The sequence below is a fragment of the Platalea leucorodia genome (assembly GCF_965183815.1).
Source record: "Platalea leucorodia genome assembly, chromosome: 5".
Classification (NCBI taxonomy): domain Eukaryota; kingdom Metazoa; phylum Chordata; class Aves; order Pelecaniformes; family Threskiornithidae; genus Platalea; species Platalea leucorodia.
In genome coordinates this window covers 91,792,978-91,816,498 of record NC_138827.1, presented here as the reverse complement: position 1 = coordinate 91,816,498, position 23,521 = coordinate 91,792,978, and the positions used below count along the sequence as shown (strand labels likewise).

The 23,521-nt window shown below is 46.2% G+C and overlaps 1 protein-coding gene across 1 annotated transcript; it reads right to left on the bottom strand.

Moving 5' to 3' along the window:
• Positions 1-603: 603 nt before the first annotated feature.
• SCTR (secretin receptor) lies at positions 604-23,397 on the bottom strand (the record flags this gene model as incomplete). Its single annotated transcript, XM_082312247.1, is given in 18 exon segments — positions 604-780; positions 1,790-1,831; positions 2,008-2,146; positions 2,242-2,333; positions 5,035-5,104; positions 5,648-5,708; positions 5,800-5,953; positions 7,153-7,285; positions 8,250-8,347; positions 8,644-8,747; positions 12,739-12,849; positions 18,149-18,275; positions 23,171-23,221; positions 23,225-23,275; positions 23,278-23,300; positions 23,303-23,333; positions 23,335-23,355; positions 23,359-23,397. Coding segments are annotated over 18 exon segments (1,524 nt in total).
• Positions 23,398-23,521: the final 124 nt, after the last annotated feature.

Genomic DNA, 23,521 nt, shown 5'->3' with positions numbered 1-23,521 from the left:
CCCTCTGAACCTGCCACCATCACTGGACCGTACCTGAGCAATGGATATGCAGCTGGATAGGAAGCATTAGCTCAGCCATGCTTTATGTTCTCAGTGTCCATCATCCATTACCACAACAGAAACACTCTGAATCTTGGTAAATTTTAGGGATGAATTAATTTTGCATTTCGAATCCATGAGCTGTGTCAAAGGATGGCACGGAACCTTCGTCGTACAAAAGTGAATGTCCTCCCACCTTCAACAGCAGATGAAATAGAGAACATCTAAAACTCACCAGCCTGGCTTAGCCTGGAACATGTTGGAGAGCCACATGGAAAATGAAAGGTCACGTTTAAGGTAGAAATATCAGCTGAAAAATATTGGTGTGGAAAGAAACACAAATTACTCTGGCCAGAAACCCAAGGAAGAGCATAATGTTTCAGCCCATTTTGCCTTGCAAAATAACTCTGGTTCTACACAGGATATAGATGAACAGATGTGCTTCAAGAACCGTTGATCTACAGCCAAGTCCCACTTTTGGATACATACACAGGACTCCCAGCATGGTCCATGGGACTTAATCATGTGTATCTGAGCATGGAGGTATCCTCCAGGCGTACAGTGTTAAAGCATGCTTGATCTTTGGAGGGTTGCCCTCCTGTGCTCTGGTGGGCTCGACCTCACCATCTGCATCTCTTGAGTTAAGCCACTTCCTCCATTACTTGCTGAGGTGCTGAGATGCTGACGCAAGTGTTTGCTTAAATGCCACTGCCTCCATTTTCTCTGAACTTCCAGCTGAACCTAGGTAGAAAGGTCACAAAATACTTAGTTCAGCTAGTTTATCTTGGAGCCTTGCATTGCGGAGAGCAGTGTAACAGGAAAAGGAGAGCGGGTTACCTTTGCCAAGGTTTGCGTTTATCTATTTAAGCCCCATTTTAAGGGGTTAGAGTAGGGCCTGTTTTTTGTCACTTCTAGTGATGCTGTTGTTGCAGCTACACAATTTTCTGTTAACCTGTTTCCCTGTTTAATTGCTGGTGAAACTGTTCAGAGTCTAGCTGGCCTTAGTAAGCATTTGGTTTAGATTTTTCCAAGATTTTTATTTTAGTTATAAAAACGGGACATTTTGGCACTCTAAGGTAAAAAAATGCAGTTTTTCTTTTCAAAACAACTTTTTCTGAACCCTGTTAAAGGATCAGTCAAAGTATTCCAAACCCTTCCTCCATTTCTAAGTGACTTTTTCTTCCAACCTTAGGCACTAATGTTCTTTTTTCCTTCCAATAACCTCAGGATCTCCCAGGTTTGGATGATGTTTCCCCCCACCTCTCCCAGCAGCAGCATTTCAGAGCGCAAGTTCTAGCCCAGAAGCCTGGGAGTTATCATATGACTACAAAGGAAACAGTCCCTCTTCCCAAAGCTTTACCTTATGAGAGTCCTAATAAACTCGGACTGGATACAGCTTTTGATAAATTCCTTCCCAAGGATCAAGCAAAGAAATCAGCCATGGGATGACAGATAATAGCACCAGACTGTCAGCGTGACCGTGTGCGGGATGGTACTCCCACTCTCCGTTCCCAGACAGGAGTAATGCTATATCTGATTTACGAAAGGGCTGCAATAGTTGAGAGGTGAAGTTTGCATCTGGCATACAATTACTTAGGCTTGCCAGGTCGAGGAGGTATTTTTTGAGTGACATTAGGTAGCTGGGAAGAAAACCCTCAGATAAAAAGTGTAGTTCATTGGAGAACGTATCCTACTGATTAATGAGGCATGCTTGAGCAATAAAAAAGAATGTTATATACACGATACTCACCTCACCATTGAGAAAACAATAAAGTACAGCCACGACAAAGCCCTAAAAGATAAAAGAACTGTGGTCACAGAATGAGAACTGCAGTTTCAGCTTTTGAATGGGGATGAGGCATCTCAAGGGAAATCAGACAGCTTACTTTTGCCATTGAGACTCCGCTCTGTTGCAGAGTTATACTTCTTTTTCTTCTTTTAAAGAAATAATAGCTTGTCAGATATTACCTGGAATGATCCAAGAGCCAATTCGAAAAACAGCTGAATTTCCATTGTGCCGCTGCTTGCGTCTTCGGGGAAAAAAGCGAAGATGATGTAGTGGACCCCAAAGAGAGGGATGAGGAGAAGTGTGGACTTTGCAAGTCTCCTGAGAATGAAAACAGAGGGGAAAGCCGGTGTAGAAGGAGGAAGAGGAGCTCGGGTGGGCTCACATGGCATAAAGTTGCAATGTAAGGGACATACTTGTATTGGTTGAAATCACTGCTCCGTCCTTCAGGGGAGCTGAGCTTCCTCATCAAGATTCTTAAAATGTTGACAAAAAGAATGAAATTAATCTGAAAAAAAAAAAACAAAAGGAAGGATGTGAAAAAAACCCTAAACAACAAAACCAAATGCCCAGTAACCACTTGCGTAACTGCCAGGTATCAGCACAGCCAGTTTGGGGTATTTTGGCTGAGCCGGCAGAATAGAGGGGCTGGGGCTGGCCTGCCTGTGTCCCTGTCCCTATTCCAGTCCCTGTCCCTGCCTCTCCAGCCTGCCCGGCTGCCCTGGGCTCCGGTGTTGGCTGCTTTCCCTGCGGGTTTGCTGCAGCTTTAGTTATGGGGATGATCAGGGCTTATTGTCCAGGCAAATCACCAAAGGGCAGGGAGACCAGGTGCACCGGTAGGATCCCTTCTGGCTGTGGGGTTCAGACAGCCCCTGTGCAGTCTGGCCACGCTTTGGATGCCAGTAAAGGGACAGCACCGGAGCTACCGCTTGCTAACTGGGACTGCAAACGCCAAAAGAGACAGCGTGGTTTGGGATGATGGAGGCAAAATGGTTAAAAGTGGGGATAGGAGAGAGTTGACACTGAAATTCTTCCTTTTGCATTTTCCCCCTCTCCAAGGGTGGATATCAGATAAAAATGCTGATCTGCTGCTCTGTTTGGGCAAAGGTGAAGCAATAGCTGTTTCTGTTCATTTGATCCTCAGGCAAAGAGCGGGAGTCGCAGGGGAGGCAGAGCTGAGCCCCTCGCTCCCATGGCATCAGGGCGCGACCTGGGCTTTATCTGCCCTTTGCATCAGGGCTCCGACCTCCGACAGCGCCCACAGCCCTTTTGCAACACCCTGCACCATGGCAGGCCCGTAAACCTTCCCTGCGCTTGGAAACACCATCGCAGTGATGCATCCTCTTCATGGCGGCTTGTACCTGCCCGTGGGTGTCGGAGCAGGGCGCTGGGGTGGTGGGTTTCCCTAAGAGAAGCCGGTCTCCTTTAGATGGAACAGACCCAGGATGGCCCTGGGTTCCTGAAATTATTGTGGATGAAGAAGGAGCAACTGTGACCGCATGGTCTGGGCTGCTGAGGGTGTCTGGAGAGGGCTGGAAGGTTGGGGAGCTGGGGAGGGGTGAGGAAAGGAGCAGAGCTGGGAGGAGCTAGGGGTGGGGAACATGAAGGGAAGACTGAAATATTTTGGGGGTGTTGGGGGTAAAAGGAGGTTCAAGTCTGAGGATTCTGGGGTTTTTAACCCAGCAGGCCAGGCATGAGCAGTGTAAGCTGAGCAGGACTTTTTGCTGATAAAGAACTACTGGGGAAGGGAGGACGGCGGGATTCCTGCTGGGAGGGATTGCCGTGGGCAGCACAGCGATGAATGTTAGCCTAGGAGCACAAAGGAGTTTATCGGTGTTGATTTTCTGCCCTTTGAACTGCTAATGTGCGCTGTGAGGAATAAAGAGATTAGATCTGGATTCTGAAGGACTGGCTGTTTGTTTGTCTGTGGCTATGGGCTTGAGAAAAGCCTCTTTTAGGTAAAGAAGCAGAGTCATGCAGACGGCTCCTGCCTTAAGTGGCTAAGCTAGATGTGATCAGGATTTTGGGGAAACTTGGAAGGGGATAGCGGGGTGGCCCTCAAAAAATAAACTAAGATTGTCCTTTTTGCCTCGCAGAATGGGCTTTGTCGGCATTTAAATATTGCTGAGTGGCTCCTGGAGCATAAGGGTTGACTCATTAAGAAAAATAAATGCTGTGGCCTCATTAAGTTGATCATGAATCATTTGTGTGGCCTTCTGCTTGTCTCGTGGGGCTGAAGGATTGCTCAGTGGTAAACAGGAGCAGAACTTTAACCCACCATCTCTGCTGCTCGGGTTTCCGAGAAAGCGTGCAAGTATTGCAGTTTGTGTTTTGCAAACATAACGGCTCCTACTGGCAACACAAAAACCTCGACCAGCTCTTGGGGTCTCACTTGGAGTGTCAGCAGGTTACCTGAGAGTAACTAGCAGCTTGAGTGTTTCTGTACTAGGCTTTCAGAAGGATCATGGCCGAGTGGTCTGCCCCAGAGCATCTCACTTGGGCAGAACAACCACCTCCAAGAAGCAGCTCCAGCCCCTTGGTACCTAAGGCTCTGAAGGTGAGCACCAGCAAACGCTCAAACCATAGGTGTTGAGTATTATTTGTACCAAACTGTACTTTACATCGCTACTGCCTTGTGCTGGGCAGGTTCACACTGAGTTTCAATGCCTATGCCTTATTTCAGCGAGCCATACCATAATAGTATAATTGCACTCCACTAACATGTGGTGCGTGCAGCCTGTGAGCTGCTTTCATTGCTGAAAACAAAAGCTAATGGTCATGTAAGGCAAGTTGTTTTTGGCTTTGCTGAGAGGGGCATTGACCGGAAGACACAAAGGCGATTGTACTGAAATGTACAGCCACTTCGTTTCTCCTCCGGAGCCTTCCTTGAAACAGTCCAAAACAAGCTTCCACAAGCCAGCCAAGTTCATATGAAATCAACAGGATGTGGAAACCTGATCTTCTTCGGGCTCTTGCTTCTTGGGAGGACACTCGAGCTTTCCTTGTGAACTTAGCTTCGGGGCATCAGTTACTGACTAAATCCTGCTGAGCAGAAGTTGCTTAAGCAGTAATTCATGTGTCACACCAGTTCAGGCACATGCCTAAGATCAGTTCATTAACACACTTCTAAAGCATGTTGACTAGATGATCTCTGACTTCACAATATTTGAAAATACAGTTTGAATCTGCTTGTCCCAGAAAAGACTTACAAAAATAGACAGAACTACAGGGCCTCTAATGATCCACCAGGTATTGGCATTAGTGTTAATGTCCCAACACCTGTAAAAATAGAAGAGAAGGTGCAGTCAGTTATCAAAACACTGGTGTCTTTTCAAGAGGGTTTGGCCTGTTTTGCACTTCAGATAGGTGCCCATTCCCTTCTTCTACAAAATTAATTTCCTGTTCTCACTTAGCTGCACAACATTACTGACAGAAAACTGCCCACCTGCATGGGACGAAAGTACATCCTGCCCTTAAAGTACAACCACTGTTCAAAATTTTGGAAGGGAGAAGAGAAAGGAACAAAGTTTCACTGATCAGAAAGTCAAATGCAGATGCTGAAAACATTGTGGGCTGAATTCATACTTGAAGGCTGCCTCCTACCCTTGAAAATGCTCAGATGAAATTTGAGGCTCTTTCTTAGGTTGCTCAGTCGGACCTCTACTCCCGCCCACGCCAGGATCCAGGCTCGCACCACAGCGGGGTGGTGGTTGGTTTGCTTGGCTGCCAGCGGTGAGGAACGAGCAGGGCCCCGTGGCGCAGCCTGCGCGGGGGCTGCATGCTCCCCGCTGCGTGTCACCTTCCCCCCTCCACGCAACTTACCCAATATTTTCATGGAGCTGCCTGGCAGTCGCCCATGCGGCCACAAACACGGTCGGGGCACCTGCGATTGGAAAAGCTAGTTATTGCTCCACAAGTCCATCCCAAAAGCAAAACAAACCCACAGTTATTCTTACTGAAAGGAGAACCAGTACCCCATCCGAGGGCGATGAACCACCAGAGGAACTTCCTTTCCAAGAAGAAAGAAATAACCAGGAGAGTGTGGAGGTACAGTCCCTCCACGAGGAGCCAGCTGTAGTTAGACATGATGCAATACTGAAAGAAGACCATGGTGAGCTTACACCCAGCCTGAGGAAAGAGAGGATAATTAGCTTCTGCCTGGGTTTGTATCTACCTTCTAACAGAGAGAGCGCTGTAAATAAATCTTGGCAAATAGAGATTTTATAGCAATTAGGGGACTAAACGGGTGGCCTTGAGACAGGCATTCACATGACAAGAAAGCAGGACTGGCACTGGTAAGTGCATTCATCAGATGCCTCACTGGCAAGAACCAAACGTGTCATGGACACATGGGTTTGGGTTACTGTCTCACTTAGAGGAGTTTCACTATTACTACCTTATTAGTATCAGCAGCACTAATACCACCTTAGAGAAGCATGTGAATGTATTTGTCAGTCTTGTTTTCCTAAAAAAAAGGGTCGATAAAACAAGTTAAAATTTGCTCAAATGTTCTTGTTCAGCGACAAAAATCCAGCAAAACTGGGGGGGATAAAACAAAAAAAAAGCCTTCCCCACCCCTCCCCCCAATTCTTATCTTTTGGTTTAAAGCACTGAACATTGTCTCCAGTGCTCCCCCTTCCCCAGTTTTCAAGATGTTTTGTTGCCAATAAAAAGAAAAAGGAAAAAACAATTCAAGATTTGGGAGTTTCCTTTTCCTGGTGCTCTGGTTGCAAACCCGTATCTCGCTATGAGGTCTCACACTGTAGTATAAGCCAGCAGTATTTAATGTGTTCTCATACTTTTACTGCCAGACCCATCTACCAGGATTTAAAATCCACGTCAGAATCTCCACCCTGGTGGTGCATCCTGTGTTCACAGCCTGAGACACCCACGTCTAGGCATTTCTGGGTCAATGTGCTGAACTCCTGGTGCCTTCTGTGGCCATCTAGTCAATGCAATCAAGATGATGAATGCAGGTACCTACTTCAGACTGACCTGGATGCCCTCTGCTCCAATACTTGGAAGGGCATCTATAGCCAGAAGGAACTACACCTGGGTTTCTGTGTGTATGCTCCAGCCTGGGCTGCTCTTGTGTCCTCATACCACCGTCACCCACGCAGAATCCTCCCAAACAGGGAAATCTCAGCCAGGAACAACCAACATGCAGATCAAGCGATGGAGAAGGGACAGGGCATACCTTTCCTCTCCCATAACCCCTCATGCTGAATGGAAATCTGAGACAGAGATTTCCTTCCCTGCACACGAACTACTGCTGGGATCCTGCTGGGAAACTGAGGCATGGAGCAAGCTGGAAGGCAGAGGGTTACCGTGTATGCCCTGCAGTAATTTGTGTCTTCAGAGGAAAACAAAACAGCATCTTTGATGAAGATGGATGAGGCTCGCAAAATGAATGATGTGAAGAGATGCATGTGGATGTAGTTCCTCGTACAGCGAAGTCTTCTGTTACAAAAAGAGAGAGAGATCCTGTGAAGTTACACTCCTAGCCAACGCGAGTAGCTTGTGGCTGTAAACAGCAGGTTTCAATCCTTATTAATATTAAACTGACAAATTAAGAACGCTGTTTTTCTGTCTGTGAAAGGAAGACTAATGCATTTCCCAAGAGGGATATCCTAGGGAGAACCTTAAAAAGCTAAAGTCGCATTTGCTCCACTTAGGTATTAAAACAAGCTGAACGTTGCCAGAAGAATTGCGAACTCACGCCAATATGCTTGGTCTAGCTTCCCTCCCTCCTTTCTGGAGTAACATGAACCCAAGGTGTTTATCCACACCTGGGTGGATTTATTTGGTTTGCCTGCACAGTGCGCTTGTGCCTGCAATGTTTTCTGTATTAAATCTTCACATAATCTGGGTCTGGAGGCTGTGCAGCCTGAAGACGAGTTTGCAAACTAGTTGGGGTTCCTTCTGCCAGGAGATGCTGCCCTGACACTTACTGTGAGGGAAATTCATTTCACTGAATAAGCAGCAAAGTACAAAGTCCAGGTTATAAGGATGCATGAAGATAAGCTGACTGTCAGATCGCTGCTGTAAACCTGAAACACCTTCCCAGAAGTCAGTGCAGTGGCACTTAGGGCAAAGTTTTAGCCAGAGTCTCAAGTGGGGAAAAGACACTCTGCCTGAGGGACACTGAAGTCATGGTAAGACCTCAGCAGGGAGGCGGTGCAAACACCAGTCTGCAAAATACATCCAGCTACATTTTGGAAAGAACAGGAGAGCACAACATGAGGAGCAGCCCTGACATTTTTTGGGAGAAAAGACTCAGAGATCATTTTTGTCACTGATTTCGGTGAAGGTTTTCAGAAATACTGCTGTTTTTAACTTGCCCTGAAAGCCAACAGAAGGATCTGTGTCGGCTGAGATGACCAGAAGTCCTGGCCAAATGCAAACCAGAGATGCTTCTCCTCACCTAAAAGAGACCAGGACCACTAAGGCTATCGTCAGCGTCACGAGGGAGGTGCAGTATCCGACAGTGTACATGGTCTTCAGAGTCATGAAATAGGAACGCTGCAGGGGAACATATATTCACATCTTTACCTTTGACTGCTTAGTAGAAATCAGCCCATACCAAGAGAAAGGTGTCTCCTCCTATTTAACAAATAAATTTTCTTGCAAAATCAGCTCCTGAAGTTTTACCCTGAGCAACCCGTTCTGATCATTTGGAGGAAGGATTTATGCTGAAAAACACCTGTAACAATAGCCCCACCTGAGTTAAATCACAACATCATTCAGTCTCTCCTTAACATGTTCCTCCCCCAGGGCCCCAAAGCAGCAGATCTGTGGCCACAGGCACGCAGACTCACTCTCGCCTCGTTTGTCGTGTCATTGACATTGTAGCCACAAGCGATATCGGGTCTCGGATATGGGTCTGACCAACCCTCGCTCGTACAATTTCGGTAGACAAAACCTGTGTGGTAACAACAAAAAAGACAAAACCAGGTGTGATCATTTCCAATTGTATCTTTGTTTTCCTCAGCGGTCAGTCACCAACGTGTAGGGTTGCTCCAAGAGCAAAGAGAATATTCTCCCCCAGGCAGTACACTCTGCATAGCTGGAGGTGAAACACAGCTGAGCTAATGATGTTGATACTTGCCTAGCATACTTGTGTAGGTCATAATATTGTTTGCCCACTCAGGGATGACTGTGATGGATGTGTTTTTATTAATTGCAACATAAATAATACTGTTCGGTACATCTGGTATTTCTTGGCCAGTATTTCAAGATCAGCAAACACATGACTTGTTCAATCACAGAATCATACTCCATGCAAACCTGATGCTTTTCCTGAATGCTCCCACCTACGTACTGTGGTTTGTCATGGTCTGAAGAGAACACAAAACTTTAGATGGTCACAGATTTTTGGTGAGATTTAAATGAAAACTAAAAGGCTTGCCCCCACAGCCAGATCTGGGCGTTATCTTACACTGTTGATTTCCTTGCTTACTTGTAAATTAAAGGCTAGGATGGGATTCCCCTCACTTAAGTTAGCCTTCTGGAAGCTGAATGCTTGAGTCCAACTGTGTCCCTCGTGGCTGTCTTTCCAATCAGAGGAGAAAAAGAGGCATTTGCAGAATTTATGTCCTTTTCAGACAGACATCCGCAGAGAGCAGTTTGTCTGACCCACTTCTGCTGGGCCGTCTGATTTTAGACTCCTAAAGCTGAGCGAGATGGATCCCCAGCAAGTTGCACGTGGTTGAATAGGACAGGTTTGAACACGTCCGTATTCATGTTTGGCACTGAAGTGGAAGTGGGAAGTCCTCCCCTACACACCTTACCATCTCTTTGGAAGAAAATGACCCTAGCGGGCAGGTAGGTTGCGCGCTGAAAAGAAGAGAAGCTTTTACAAAGAAGTAAAACCACTTCCTGCTGTTCTAATCACATTAATCTGTCAGGTAGGAGCCACGCTTTAGAAACATGGAGTGAAATCCTGGCTTTGCTGCCGTAATGGCAATATTAGCAAAGCCTTGCAGAGGGCCTGAAATCAGCAGTCCTTCTTAGTAGAAGCCTTGCCAGAAGGCACCATAAAAGCCTATTTTTGCCCATACATTTAGCCATAGGCACTCTAAGGCATCCAGTTCCTGCAAAACATCCCTGCAATGTTGAGGGAACGGAGGGAGATGCATATGCATCAGTGCTTGGCACTGGTTTATGCTCTTTGGAGCCCTGCTGGGACCGCCAGGGCAGGGTCAGGGTTCCTGCTACCTCTGGGCTAATTCTGGTGACCTGACAGCATGTCTGCACTTGGTCTAAACTCACCTTTATAAAACTGCAAGGCACAGCAAACATGCTGAGATCTCCAAGTGGGAAGAGCTCTGGGTGTGCCAGTATCAGACTATTATTCTGATGCTTTTATGAATATCTTGTTCCAGCTTAGCATCTTTGGAAGGGCCAGGCTTGCTTTTTAAGCCAGGTTTTCTATACCCTGCTGCAGTGCAGCAACAACAGGAGAGAAACAGCTCTCCCAAACAGTTCTCCCCAACCTGCCTTGGCACCCAGCAAGGGAGTGGTATGGTGGCAAATCCTCTACTTCAGCTACAATTATTGACACATGTACTTAGAGCAGAGCGTTGTGCTTGTAAACGTGCCTGTAACTGGTTTGTGCCCGAGGATGTCAAAGCAGATCAGACAAGAAGAGGTGAAGTTCTGTGTTGGTGTATGCATGCAGCTGAGTTATATGCAAAGCATGGGAGGTTATCCAGGGCATGTTATATTGATGGACATGAGCACAATTTTAACAATGCTACTTGCTTATGGGTGACACACACACTGGGGAAACAGCGTGCCCTGCTCAGAGCAGACTTGCGGTCTGCAGTCTGTCTAAGGATGGGTGCTTGGTGTTTACTCATGCCTTGGAGGCTCTTGGAGTTGCCTAGGCGAGGGGGGACACTGGCTAAAGGGGTGGCTGTGGAACTGGAGACATTTGATCTGACCTTCTCCTCTGCTTTTGAATCCCCACAGTCGTCACATCTTTCCTCATTTCTTACCTGAGACATAATGTGCAGGTCTGGATGTGAACTTCAGTTATGTTACCTGGTTCCAGATTATTTTGCTTCTTTGGTCTGTTATGTGGGAAGGGGCCAGAGAGTCTGGGCTGCAAATGCAAGTCTAGATGTCAGCACAAAGCTCAACAGCACAGAGACCAGGGTTTGGTCAGAGCTCAGAGCTATCTGTGTCCCTAAACATATGGGTCTTTGGCATTTGTGGCTGCCCATCTGCTTTGTAAGTGGTGAGGAGAGAAAACTTTTGCTTTTTTTTCCAAGCAAACAGATCTTTGTTTTTCTTTCGCAAAATTGCTTCAAACGGGGCAATGACTGTAGCAGTAATTAAACACATGAGTCACAAGCCAACCACAGCATAAAATCAGAGAAGAATGTGGCTATGAGAATGAGAAGAAACTATTGCTGACTTTGACCCAAAATGCCAGATGCAGAGACCGAAATAAGATGCAAACGCCAATGGACCATGCCTTGGGTTTCTGGTTTGGACACTGTCACTCTGATTATTGCTTATCAGAAGTGGTTCGGGTCTCAGCTTCTCGATAAGGAGGGCAACTAAAGTTTAAAGCTGTTAGACTATCTTCAAGATAATGCAGTGCACATTTGAGATGTAATTATGACCTTTGAATGTACAAATTCCTGTTTTCCTCCCGTGCGAGGGCCAGAGACAGGGAGTGGTTCCCTCTAGTGGCTGTACCAGCAGGGAGTTCGTTTAATACATTTAAGGGCCGGTATCGCTATGCTAAAGATTTGGGAGTGCATGCCAGACAGATGATTTTCTCAGCGATCTGTGTCTTTGTGTAGTTTATCCTCTGTCTTTAAACCAGATTATAGGATTCAATGGGCAGCTGCTGTTTGTGTGTACAGAAAGTAGCACGGTATTTATTTTAATCGGAATGGCTCATGTCTGATTTTATTTGAAGAGCACTAAGTGCTTCTCCTCTGACTTATCTAATCTTTATTAGACAATCTAATACTTTGTCTCCCATTCCTCCTTCCATAAAATGAATCTGTCTCCTTTTCTGTAAGTACTGGACCTCAGTAATCCGTGTCCTATAACCGAAGAATGCAAAACCCTCTTCCGATTTGAATCATTAACTCGCTAAAGAGAAATGTAAGCACATTTCTTGGGCATTGCTGAGAAGTAGGACTGAACAGAAAGCAGGCAGAAACTCCTACTTAATGGCTCATGATTACTGTAGTATACTAGGAATAAATTTCACTTCATTTCTAGCTTAGAAATCCCAGAGAAGGGACAACAAGCATTGCTTGAGCTCATCTCTTTTTGAGCTCATCTCTCTTCTGTTGAGCTTGAGCTCATCTCTTTTTGAACCCGAGTTCCCATGAATTTGTGCCACTTGTGTGGAGCCTGTCACAGCCAAGGGATGAACCCGCAATGCAGATTTCCTCTTGACGGAGGCAAAAAAAGGATCTTTTCCCCGTACCTGGCTGGCTGTTTTGCCAAAACTTGTATGAACGTAACGCTGTGTGAAGTTTTGTCCCTGTGAAGCTCAGCTGAGATCAGCCACTGGCTCTAAGAGTTAGAAGGGGAAAGACAGACAGAAATACATAAACACAGAGCCTGAGTGGAAAAAACTCTTTCTTTTAAGAAACCATGCTAAAAAACTGGTTTTCAGGATAGCATTTATTTCCTGCTCTTTTCTCCACCTGGCTAAGAAAAATAAACACTTAAAACATCTTTCTACGTTAATTCCAGGCTTTCCCACCTTTAGTTTAGTGTTGCAAATGGAGCTGCTAAGTGACCATCGGTCTTTAAAAGAAGCAGGGACACAATTTCACTTCAAGTTCAGACCTGACAGTGGCCTCTCTGTAAATAACACATTTAAAAATAAAATAACAATAAAAACCATCTGGGCAAGACAAGCATATTTTTAGTGTTACCTTTTTTGCCAGTCAGCATCTGGAAGAACTCTGGGCAGTGAGCATTGACAGTCTGTCCCACGGTGGACGAAGGCCAGCAGCTCATGTTATCCCACATTCCAGCACATCTGCCTGGGGGGGCAAAAGCAACACGTCATGCAGCATCTCCCAGTGATGAAACACCATGAAATGTCTCCCAGCAATGAAACACTATGAAATATCTCTGAGCAACAAAGCACCATGCAATGTCTCCCAAGGACCAAGGCAGCTACAGGAACAAAGATGCTCAGTACTCTGAAAAGCAAGCTGGATGAGACAGAGCACGTCCTGCTGAGACCTGTCGAGACCTGGATAGGACAGAACAGGTCTTGCTTGCTTCAAACCAGCCCCAGCAAGATCCAGGCCCATCCCATTCTGGTCCTTGACTCCACTGGTCTCTACTAGCCAGACAAAGAGCAACTGGGGCCATTGTGAACTTTGCATCAGGCCCTTGGCTACCTATCTGTCTTCTGGTAACTATTGAATGGCCCTGGAAAGATGAAGGAAACCAGATGTGCATTTTTTAGCTCACTTTTCAGTCTTTCTAAAGCTTCCACTTTGAGTTATCCTGATGTTTTCCTTACATAACCCTTTGTAAATGGAAAAAGATACAACTCAACTAGGAGTTTAAACAGCTTCAAAATGATACTGGGGAAAAGGGAGAGAGGAACGGTATCAATGTCATCCTTGTACCACCATAAATACTCCTCCGCTTCTTCACCTCCTACATTATGCCAAGACTGCACTGGAGTGAACAACACCAACGGACCACTTGCTGGGCTTGGCTGTGGGTCTCAATGGCTTTTCTGCTGCAGGGGAGCAAAACTTCGCCAAGCTTTGCCAGCCCCTGGGACTGTAAAGGGAAGATCATCACATTTACAGGCCAAAGTAAAACGTGGGTTCACACCAATATGCTGGCATAATCTGCCTGTACTGTTGTTCTTTCTGAGGCCAGGCCTCTGACAGTGTGACCTGCCTGTTGGAGGACCCATCTCAGAGCAGCCATTGAACCTGGAGTCCCACTGGGCTCTCTGCAGGCATGAGCCCATGGCTCAGTTGCCCTCCCTGCACCTTCTGCCACCTGAGGCCTCCATCACCTGCAGGGACTGACTGACACTGCCCAGATTCACCGAATTTCCCTCAGTTAGGTGCAGGGGCTACTTATTTTAAGTCTGGGCTTGTCATGATCCCCTCCTACAGTCAGGGTGTGAGGGAGGCTTTTCCAGCTGCTCCCTCAGCTTGGCTGTGTTGCCTTCTGGCAGGGCTGGTAGAGATGCATCAGGGAGCTGATGGTCAGTGGAGCACAGCATGATGGTGATCTCAACTTAGACATCTTGCTTAGGTGCAAGAAGCTGGCATGGATGAATTTTGGCCTGCGGTGCAGAGTGTTAATAAAGAAGTCCTACAGCTGATGCCCCTTGTGCTACAGTGAAACTGCAATCCCAGTCTTTCTTATTTTGCTCTTCTCCAGACATAGGCTGAAATCATTCAGGCTGGTTCCCTTTTGCCTCCGCTCACTGTCATTGGTTTTAGCAAAGCCTTCTCTCTGGGTTTTGTAACATGACAGGGAAAAAAAGAGGCCACTGGAGCATGCCAGGACCACCCTACGCCTGGCGGGTCCCGGTGTGTGCTGAATGCCTTGCACGCTCACTGAAAGCAGAGGGGAGGAAGTGCTGAGCCCTCTCTTCAAACGCTTCATGCTTTATAAGGCCAGCCTCCATTAGCCTGATGAAAATATTTACATTTCTAGAAACATATTGATTTCCTCCTGCGTAACAGTCCTAGTGCCTGGAAATACAGAGCTTTTCACAGCCAGGGCACCTCAGCTCTGGTGTCCGCTCTGTGCCAATGTTTGTAGGACTTGGTTACCATTTGCTTCAAAGCAATAGTTTAACAGCAAATGAAACATCACCTTGGGTGATATTTATGCCTAGCTGTGCTGTATTGCTTGGGTTATCAAACCTTCATGCCAACACCACTGGCATAAAGCCCTCAAATCAGACTCAGCGCACAGAAAAACCTGGCAAAATTATGATGTTGGGATGGTCTCTTTCCAGGAGGAGAAAACAAAAGCCAGCCGAGCCTTTCCTCCTGCAGGTGGGCTTCTTGCCATTCCTCGCAGAGCAAAGCCGGTGCCACCCACCCCAGCTAGCTAAAGAGCCTCCTGGGTGGAGGCAGAGCACAGCAGCACCTCCCTGACATCCCTGTGCTCTTTGGGACCTCCCTCAAGTAGCAAACAGAGCCTTCCCCTAGCAGCAATACACAGTGTCACCACAACCAGAGGTCCCAGACCTCCAGCAGCTTCCCTCCCCTGCTCCCTGCAGCTGAGAGAATTGTCCCATCTTCGCCTGTGCGCAAAAAAGAGCATAACCATGACTTGGGTTACATTAATGTAACACTTGCTCCTCCAAGCTAACGGTATCACAAGGGCAGAGTCCCTTTTTCCTTACACTGCAGGAGGATAAGAAACACTTAACTGCTCAGGTGCTTTGTGCCTGATTCACCTGCAACTGATCCTGCGTGTTTGTGCCATTTTCACAGAGACGTGAGCACGGCAGCGGAGACAGCACTGTGGAAGCTTGGCCCCTGCTTTGCCCTTCTTTCTGCCTGCACCAGTCAAAGCTCCTGGGGTAGGTGCAGGAAGGATGGGGTATGGAAGGCGATCTACACCCTGCAAAGCTGCCTTTCCCTCTCCCTGTGTGACCCACCGAGGACACGCACTGAATCCCCACAGCTTTGTTTCTCTCTTCTTCAAACTGCAGTCCCTGTACGGGTTTTTCTGCACACAGACCTCAGACATGCAGATAATCAAAGGCTGGGGGTATTTTCAGATGCATTATTTCCCAGAATAAAAGCATTACTCCATAATTTACCAAGGTAACAAACCCTCCTTGAGTAAAGACCAGCAGAGGGAAATTCCTGAGCTCTCTCTTTGGGATTCATTACTTGGGGAAAGATGTGCATCTTACCCCTGTTTATTCTTCTGGGGTTTCACTGCCAGAAGTTGTGTCTGCAGAGTTACAGAGACAGAGGGGCTTAGTCACTCTGGCCATTTTCATCTTAAAGCTACATGGGTAGCCCCGAGCCCATGGCAGTATGCCTTGTTTGATCTGACTCATAGTTAAAAGAGCAATTTTGACAGCCATTGGAAATGCTTTCTCAAAGATTTAACCCAATCCTATACTTTTAACTTCTCTCTCTGTAGATTTGGGGAGAGGGGCATAGAGGGTAGAATGATCCCGTTTAAAAATTTCCAGTAACAAAAGGCCTTGGGGGAATTTTTAAGATTTGGATCCAACTTAAAACTGGATTGAGTCTCTGCTGAGGAGCTACTATTTGACTGAGATAAAATGAGACCATCTGTAAAACGGTGACTGCTAATGCTAGTGCTGGTCCACGCATGCACGGTCCTGTGAAGTTTAACTTGCTTGCATCTTTGGAGCTCTGGTGCAGAGGAAATGCAGAGCTCAACATTAGAGCCATGTCACAGGATCAAAGCAGAAAAATAGATGGGTTGTCAAACCACCCTCCTCTTTGGTGGAGGGCGCCGGGGAAGGAAACAAGCAATACTCATTTATTCATATCATCCAGCTTCTTATATGTAATGGGACAGATCTGTGTTCTGGAGTATCTGGCAACCTGCCGTGAGGTACCCTGTCACTGCTACATGGGCATTGTGCTGGTTTTATCTGGGATAGAGTTAATTTTCTTCATAGAAGCTGGTATGGGGCTATGTTTTGGATTTGTGCTGAAACAGTGTTGATAACGCAGGGATGTTTTAGTTACTGCTGAGCAGTGCTGACACAGAGTCAGGGCCTTTTCTGCCTCCCACCCCACCCCACCAGCGAGGGGGCTGGGGGGCACAAGAAGCTGGGAGGGGGCACAGCTGGGACAGCTGACCCCAACTGACCAAAGGGCTGTTCCACACCATATGGCGTCACGCTCAGCATATAAAGCTGGGGGAAGAAGGAAGGAAGGGGGGGACATTTGGAGTGATGGCGTTTGTCTTCCCAAGTCACTGTTATGTGTGATGGAGCCCTGCTTTCCTAGGGATGGCTGACCACCTGCCTGCCGATGGGAAGTAGTGAATGGATTCCTTGTTTTGCTTTGCTTCGCTTCTGTGTGCAGCTTTTGCTTTACCTATTAAACTGTCTTTATCTCAACCCACGAGTTTTCTCACTTTTACTCTACCAATTCTCTCCCTCATCCCACCGGGGGGGAGGGAGTGAGCGGCTGTGGGGTGCGTAGTTGCCGGTGGGGTTAAACCAGGACAAGTGTAATGCCATGGAGCCGTGCTCGCACCCATCAGTCTGCAAGGCTCATAGGGACAAAACAAAGACAGAGAAAAATGCTAGGCATCCTAAGAAACCAGGCAATAGATCTTCCCTCTGAGTCCTGCCTTTGGGCCAGGTCATAGCGAAACAGTTCTGCGTCTCCAACACTCTCTGCTAGAGAGGAAGGCTTTGAAACTAAGAAAAAGCCTCAGCTCTTGCTCCACACAGTAGCTTGTCTCTGGACAGGACACCCTGCACACAGGACATCTCATGGGAGCTCCTTCACCTTCCACACTGGTGAGGACCTTGCCATGTCATGGTCCACAAAAGTCACCCAGAAACAGTTCAGTCTGCGAGATGCTGTGAATGACACAAACCCATCCTTAGTGCTGATGGCTGGTCACGCACGAAAAATAGTCACGTCTGTTGCCTCCATCCACATACTCTGTGAGATGCTGACCCAGCTGCTGCCTGGGGGAGCTAACACTCAATTCATAGGCAAGCTTCAATAATTGCTTGCAGTTATCTCTCTGAGACCCCTTGCACATGAACGCACTTGCTCAGCTGTGAAACGGAAGTTGTCTACCTGATGAGGACTCAGTACCACACGACCTTCCCAGGCCAAAAAACTCCTTTATATGATGATAAATCCTCTCTGAAATGCAAGAGCTTTGTTACGTTACAGTAAGTTAGAGCAAGGAGGAAGCAACGAGGACCTTCAGGCCACGTGATTTAAATGTTGGCTGCTGGTATTCATTGATTTTGAAGGCAAATACTGTTAAGTAAATTTGCACTTACTGGGCTGACTATAAAAATATCCTTGTACAACATGAGAAGAATTCCAAATCCTCTGCAATTTGCAAGATTTTGTTGCTGATGTGCTCCCTAGTTGTGAGGACTGCAGTTGAGCAGCTGAGTTAGAAGGCTCCTACGACTCTTGCTGTCACGGTAAGGTCAAAATCCCACTCTCAGAGCCTTATAACAGATTTTACCTGGTTTTCTGCTCCTAAATGAGAGATGCATGCCTCCTATGGGAAGGAATGTGGAGGTATCTGATTTTGAGGCCACTCAGCTCACTTGAGAGCAGTTTTTACTGTGCACATTCATTCAGTCTTTACCTGAGCTCAGGAGCGGATCGATTTCGGGCGTTCTGTTCTTCGCCTCCAGGGAAAGAGTCTCAGCACAGTTCTCTTCCTCCTTTTTCAGGACACTCAGGAGGTCACAGACAGGCGGGACAGCTCTGATCTGCAAATTTTAAAAGCAGTGGAATCACTTTTCCTTTTAGAACTTGCATCCCCTCAACAGGATTTACCCTTCTTATGCTCATATTCCCCATGCAACCCTATCAACTGATTGTGGGTAAGATTTCCTTGAAATACAGTCAATTTCCTTCAAATACAGTCAATTTTCCTAATTAAGTCTGCTTTTCTATAGTAGCATCAGGCAAGCACAGACTGAGTTTCTGCCTTGTCCCTTTTGCTAACATTACTGTTATTGAGAAAAATGAATGTGTTATTCTGCTAAGTTAAGTACATGAGCAGGATGTTCTTCCAAAAGACTGCAGAAACATCCAGGGCACTGCTGGACTCTCCTAGAGCAACAGAGAATTAATTGCTTGCCCCTGGCAGGTCATTTTTCCTGGGCACAAGTGATCCAAATATGTCCACTAGTCGCAGACCACCCAGGCCTGTTTCACTGCTACTGACCATGAAGCTGCGGGAGCCAACCTGAAAGCAGAATCTCACCCAGATTTTTAGAATCATAGAATCGTTTAGGTTGGAAAAGACCTTTAAGATCATCAAGTCCAACCGTTAACCTAGCGCTGCCAAGTCCACCACTAAACCATGTCCTTGAGCACCACATCTACCTGTCTTTTAAATACCTCCAGGGATGGGGACTCCACCACTTCCCTGGGCAGCCTGTGCCACTGCCTGACTGCCCTTTCGGTGAAGAAATTTTTCCAAATATCCAACCTAAACCTCCCCTGGCGCAGCTTGAGGCCATTTCCTCTCGTCCTATCCCTTGTTGCTTGGCAGAAGAGACCGACCCCCACCTCGCTACAACCTCCTTTCAGGCAGTTGTAGAGAGCGATAAGGTCTCCCCCCAGCCTCCTCTTCTCCAGGCTAAACAACCCCAGCTCCCTCAGCCGCTCCCCATAAGACTTGTGCTCCAGACCCTTCACCAGCTTCGTTGCCCTTCTCTGGCCACGCTCCAGCCCCTCCATGTCCTTCTTGGAGTGAGGGGCCCAAAACTGAACACAGGACTCGAGGTGTGGCCTCACCAGTGCCGAGTCCAGGGGCACTATCACCTCCCTGGTCCTGCTGGCCACACTATTCCTGATACAAGCCAGGATGACATTGGCCTTCTTCTTGGCCACCTGGGCACACTGCTGGCTCATGTTCAGCCAGCTGTCGACCAACACCCCCAGGTCCTTTTCCGCCAGGCAGCTCTCCAGCCACTCCTCCCCAAGCCTGCAGCGTTGCATGGGGTTGTTGTGACCCAAGTGCAGGACCCGGCACTGAGCCTTGTTGAACCTCACACAGTTGGCCCCGGCCCAACGATCCAGCCTGTCCAGGTCCCTCTGTAGGGCCTTCCTACCCTCTGGCAGATCAACACTCCCACCCAGCTTGGTGTCATCTGCAAACTTACTGAGGGTGCACTTGATCCCCTCATCCAGATAATTTTGTGAGAACCTAGACAGTAATTTGTCCTAAGGTCATTTTCTCACCTTTCCGTCTTGCCCCATCCTCCTTCCTCACAAAGCAGTGTGGAAATGTTAGTCTTAACTCAGTCCTGATGTAGCAATTAAATGTGCATATGTTATATGTAGCTGGACCAAAATGAATGTACAAAACATCTACTGACCAATAAAATGGCATGTATTAAAAATCATTGCAAAATGATTTGCAGGACAAGGTCCCAGTTGTTATGTCTTGCAGTAAAAAAGTACTTTTACCATTTCTATTATTTTACCGGTTTCTATTATTTTTGACAATAAAAATACTGAATATAGGCGGGTTTCCATTATAACAAATTAGATAATTCCTCCCTCATGAACATAACCAAAAATCTTCATAAATTCCCACCATGTAACTTATATGTACATATACATATATGCACATATACATATATGCATATGTATATACACACACATACTTAAAAGATTACAAGCAAGTCATCAGGATGTATTATTTGGAAAGTATCAGATGATAGAATTTTTTTATATACTTTGTGCAGGGAAAGTTAACCCAGCAGCATCATATTACTACTCAACCTAATCAATCTTGTAGCATTGCTGATCACTTTCAGATTAGATTTAAGAGAGAGAATGATCACTGAAAACTGTGTAATGAGAACTATTACTTTTCTACAATTAAATTTCAGCCTAACAGACATCAGTGACTATATTCCCACTCATTTTGGCTGGAAGTATTCTGGGTATTGTATTTCTGAACAAAGTTTGATCTTTTCAGCAGTGTATCATGCCTCATCTAATTGGTCTGTTGCGTTTAACTTCAGCATCTTTCTCCCCTGTCTTTGTGCAGCACGAAATAAATAAAGTAAAACCCATTTCGTTTTGCATAATATGTAATGAATTTTCTGGAATCACATATGCAAACAATTCAGATGAAATAAACTACCCTCTGATGCCAGGATTTAAATGCATTTTTAATGCATGTAATATTTGAAAAAAATAGATTCTTAAGATCCGTTTAATCTTTGAAAAAAATAGAACTGTCTGACTGGAGTAACATGTCTAAAGAAATGTAATTGCATTTAGTAGTTTCAGCTGTTATTTGAAGGCTGAATTTGATATTTTCTAAATATTGACAGATTTTTTTAAACATGCATTATTTATCACTCTCTACTGTTATCTATTTGATTACCAATAGTAAAGCAATTTAGTACATTTTCAGAGTTCACAAGTACAAATGTGACAGTTAAGACCTACAACATACTTCTGCTGTGGTATTTCTGTCCAAAAGTTGCCTTGAAAATATATTAAAAAACAATGTTAGTGCCGAGCATTTGAAGCGGCCAACAGAACCGGTCTGGCTCGCATGCGGGTCGTTCAAGCTAATACTAAACATATATAAAAATAAATGCTAGCAATCACGTTAGTAACGATCTCAGAAACAGGAAAATTGTTCACCTTAAAAAAGGCTATACATCTTGTGGGCACTGTTTCCTTTTAAGAAATGTAGGTCCTAAGAAACCTTTTGTTCTAGAGACTCAAAGACTACGTTATTTCTTTATGGCTCGAATGAGGCCGCACGCTTTTAGCACATTCAGCTGTGAAGACCACCCTGATGATCTGATCGAGCATTATTTTCTTACATAAAATGTGTTGCTCGAGCAGGAATCTGGTGTAGTTAATGCCTTACAATTACGGTTTTACCCCGCCAAGTGATGTCCACCCTACTCTTCTGATCAGATACCGCTGTCTGGTCATAGACATGCGGGTAACCAGATTTTAAACCCAGAGGAAGCAGAGAGCCGCCAGGCGCTGTTTGAAAGACCTTGTTTTCCACAAACGCTGTCCCTCGGTCGGTCCTTGCCAATGCTGGCATCCGACGGGGCAGGCTGGGCGCGAGCGGGGCCGCCGCGGGTCCGGCGCGGCTGTTTGCCGGGCGACGCGAAATCCCGTTTCCCGTGCCACGGCCAGATAACCCCGCGCCGCTACCGGCTGCGCTCAGTCTCGCTCGTGTTTACCGTCCACAACTGGGAGCAAACAGCCTGCCCCCGTGCCTTGAAATCGAGGAGGAAAACGGGCTCCTCTACACGCGCTTTCTTCGTCTCTTCCTAAACAGTTCGCTGAAACAACTCCCAGCTCACAGGCTGTCAGATTTTGATGAGGGGGCAAGACATTTGCATATTTTGTTTAAAGAAAATATAAGGTACCAAAACCATTCCAAACAGAAATAGCTGTGATAACTAGATGTCCAGAACAGGCAGAAAGCTGCAGTTTGTGATGTTGATAGCAACAGCCAACTACAGCTTTTAACCTGTGAAATGAATGGATCTAAAGACTATTTAATATAAATATTTGCAGCCACAGAATTCACAGCCATTTAATTTGAAAGTAAGTGGGTTTAGTTTAATGACAGGATTTAAAGGAGAACAAAAGACGCCTGGCAAAATCAAAATAGGTATTTTGAAGGATTAGAAAGAGAACAAGTGGAAGAAGATGCTCCCAGTGGCACCCTGAGCAATGACATCTATTTACAGAGTCCCTTAAGTAATACCTAAGAATAAGAAAACAAAATGACAAGAAAACCATCACAGTCACTATTTTTATTGTGGAAGAAGATCAAAAGGCATAAAAATTTGCAGATTGCATTCACTCTGCAATTAAAATGTCTAGGCAGAGCTTGGGTTTTCTCAGAGTTTGAACCAAATCCTCTGCTGGGAGAAATAGATTGATTTTTCCATTAGTTGCAATGAAACAGTGATTTTTTACATTTGCCGAGAGTTTGATCCTTTCCCAACTTCTCACACCCAAGCTGGACATATTTCAGTCTTGGTTTTATATGCTTTCAAAATACGAATAAACTGAGCAGCACCTGGAGATCACAGCCTCACAGATTCAGATGCAGCTGTCCTTCCCGACCGGTCTGAGCGCCCGGAGCTCACCAGTGACAATCTGCCACATTAATTCCCAGTAAAGTGATAAAGCTAAAAGAAAGAAACCAAACTTTGTGGGTCAAACATCGCTTTGCATTCCTTCCATCTGAGGCAAGGGAGGCTTTGGTAGTGGTGGGCATTCCCCCTTAGGGGACTGCTTGCTGGTGTAAATCAGTAAAACTTCTCTAAATGGCATAAAATCTTTTCTCCTTCATCACAGAACCTGCTAGGCTTACCAAAGCAGGTTAGTAACACTACTGTCTTTAAATAGATGGGGAAACTGAGGCATGCCGCTGTCTTTATATAGGTGGGGAAACTGAGGCATCCAGCATCTAGCTGTCTGGCCACTGTCAATTATTGCAGGAAGCAGCAGAAGCAAAAATAAAATAAAAAAATCCCAGCTTCTACACAGACCTTTTTAAACAAAGACACCACAACTTCATGGAATAGAGCTGCACTTACTCAGACAACATGTGATTCCATGCAATGGGGAACAAATAGCTCTGAACACCTACCAGGACGGTTGAAATCCAGAAGATGATCACCCAGATGGTCCACATAGTCAATCACCGGCTGTTTCCTTCATCCCTCGCACACCAGAGGTCACCAGGCTGTCTGTGTGCTCTCCAGCGTGGCTCTTAGCTCTTTCACTTCATCCCTTTCCCTCCTCGCTTTTTTTCCTTCCCAGCTTTGACCATCCTTAGCCAATGTTTCTCTCCAGCTGCTGAGCCCTAGAGAGCATCAGCAGTGACAGGACCCCCCCCACCCCGTCCACCCCCCAAGCTCTCCTCCTCCTCTGCAGGAGCCTCCTGTCCCAAGAATAACAGCACCTCTGTTGAGCATGTTCCTACTATCGTCTGCCTCCC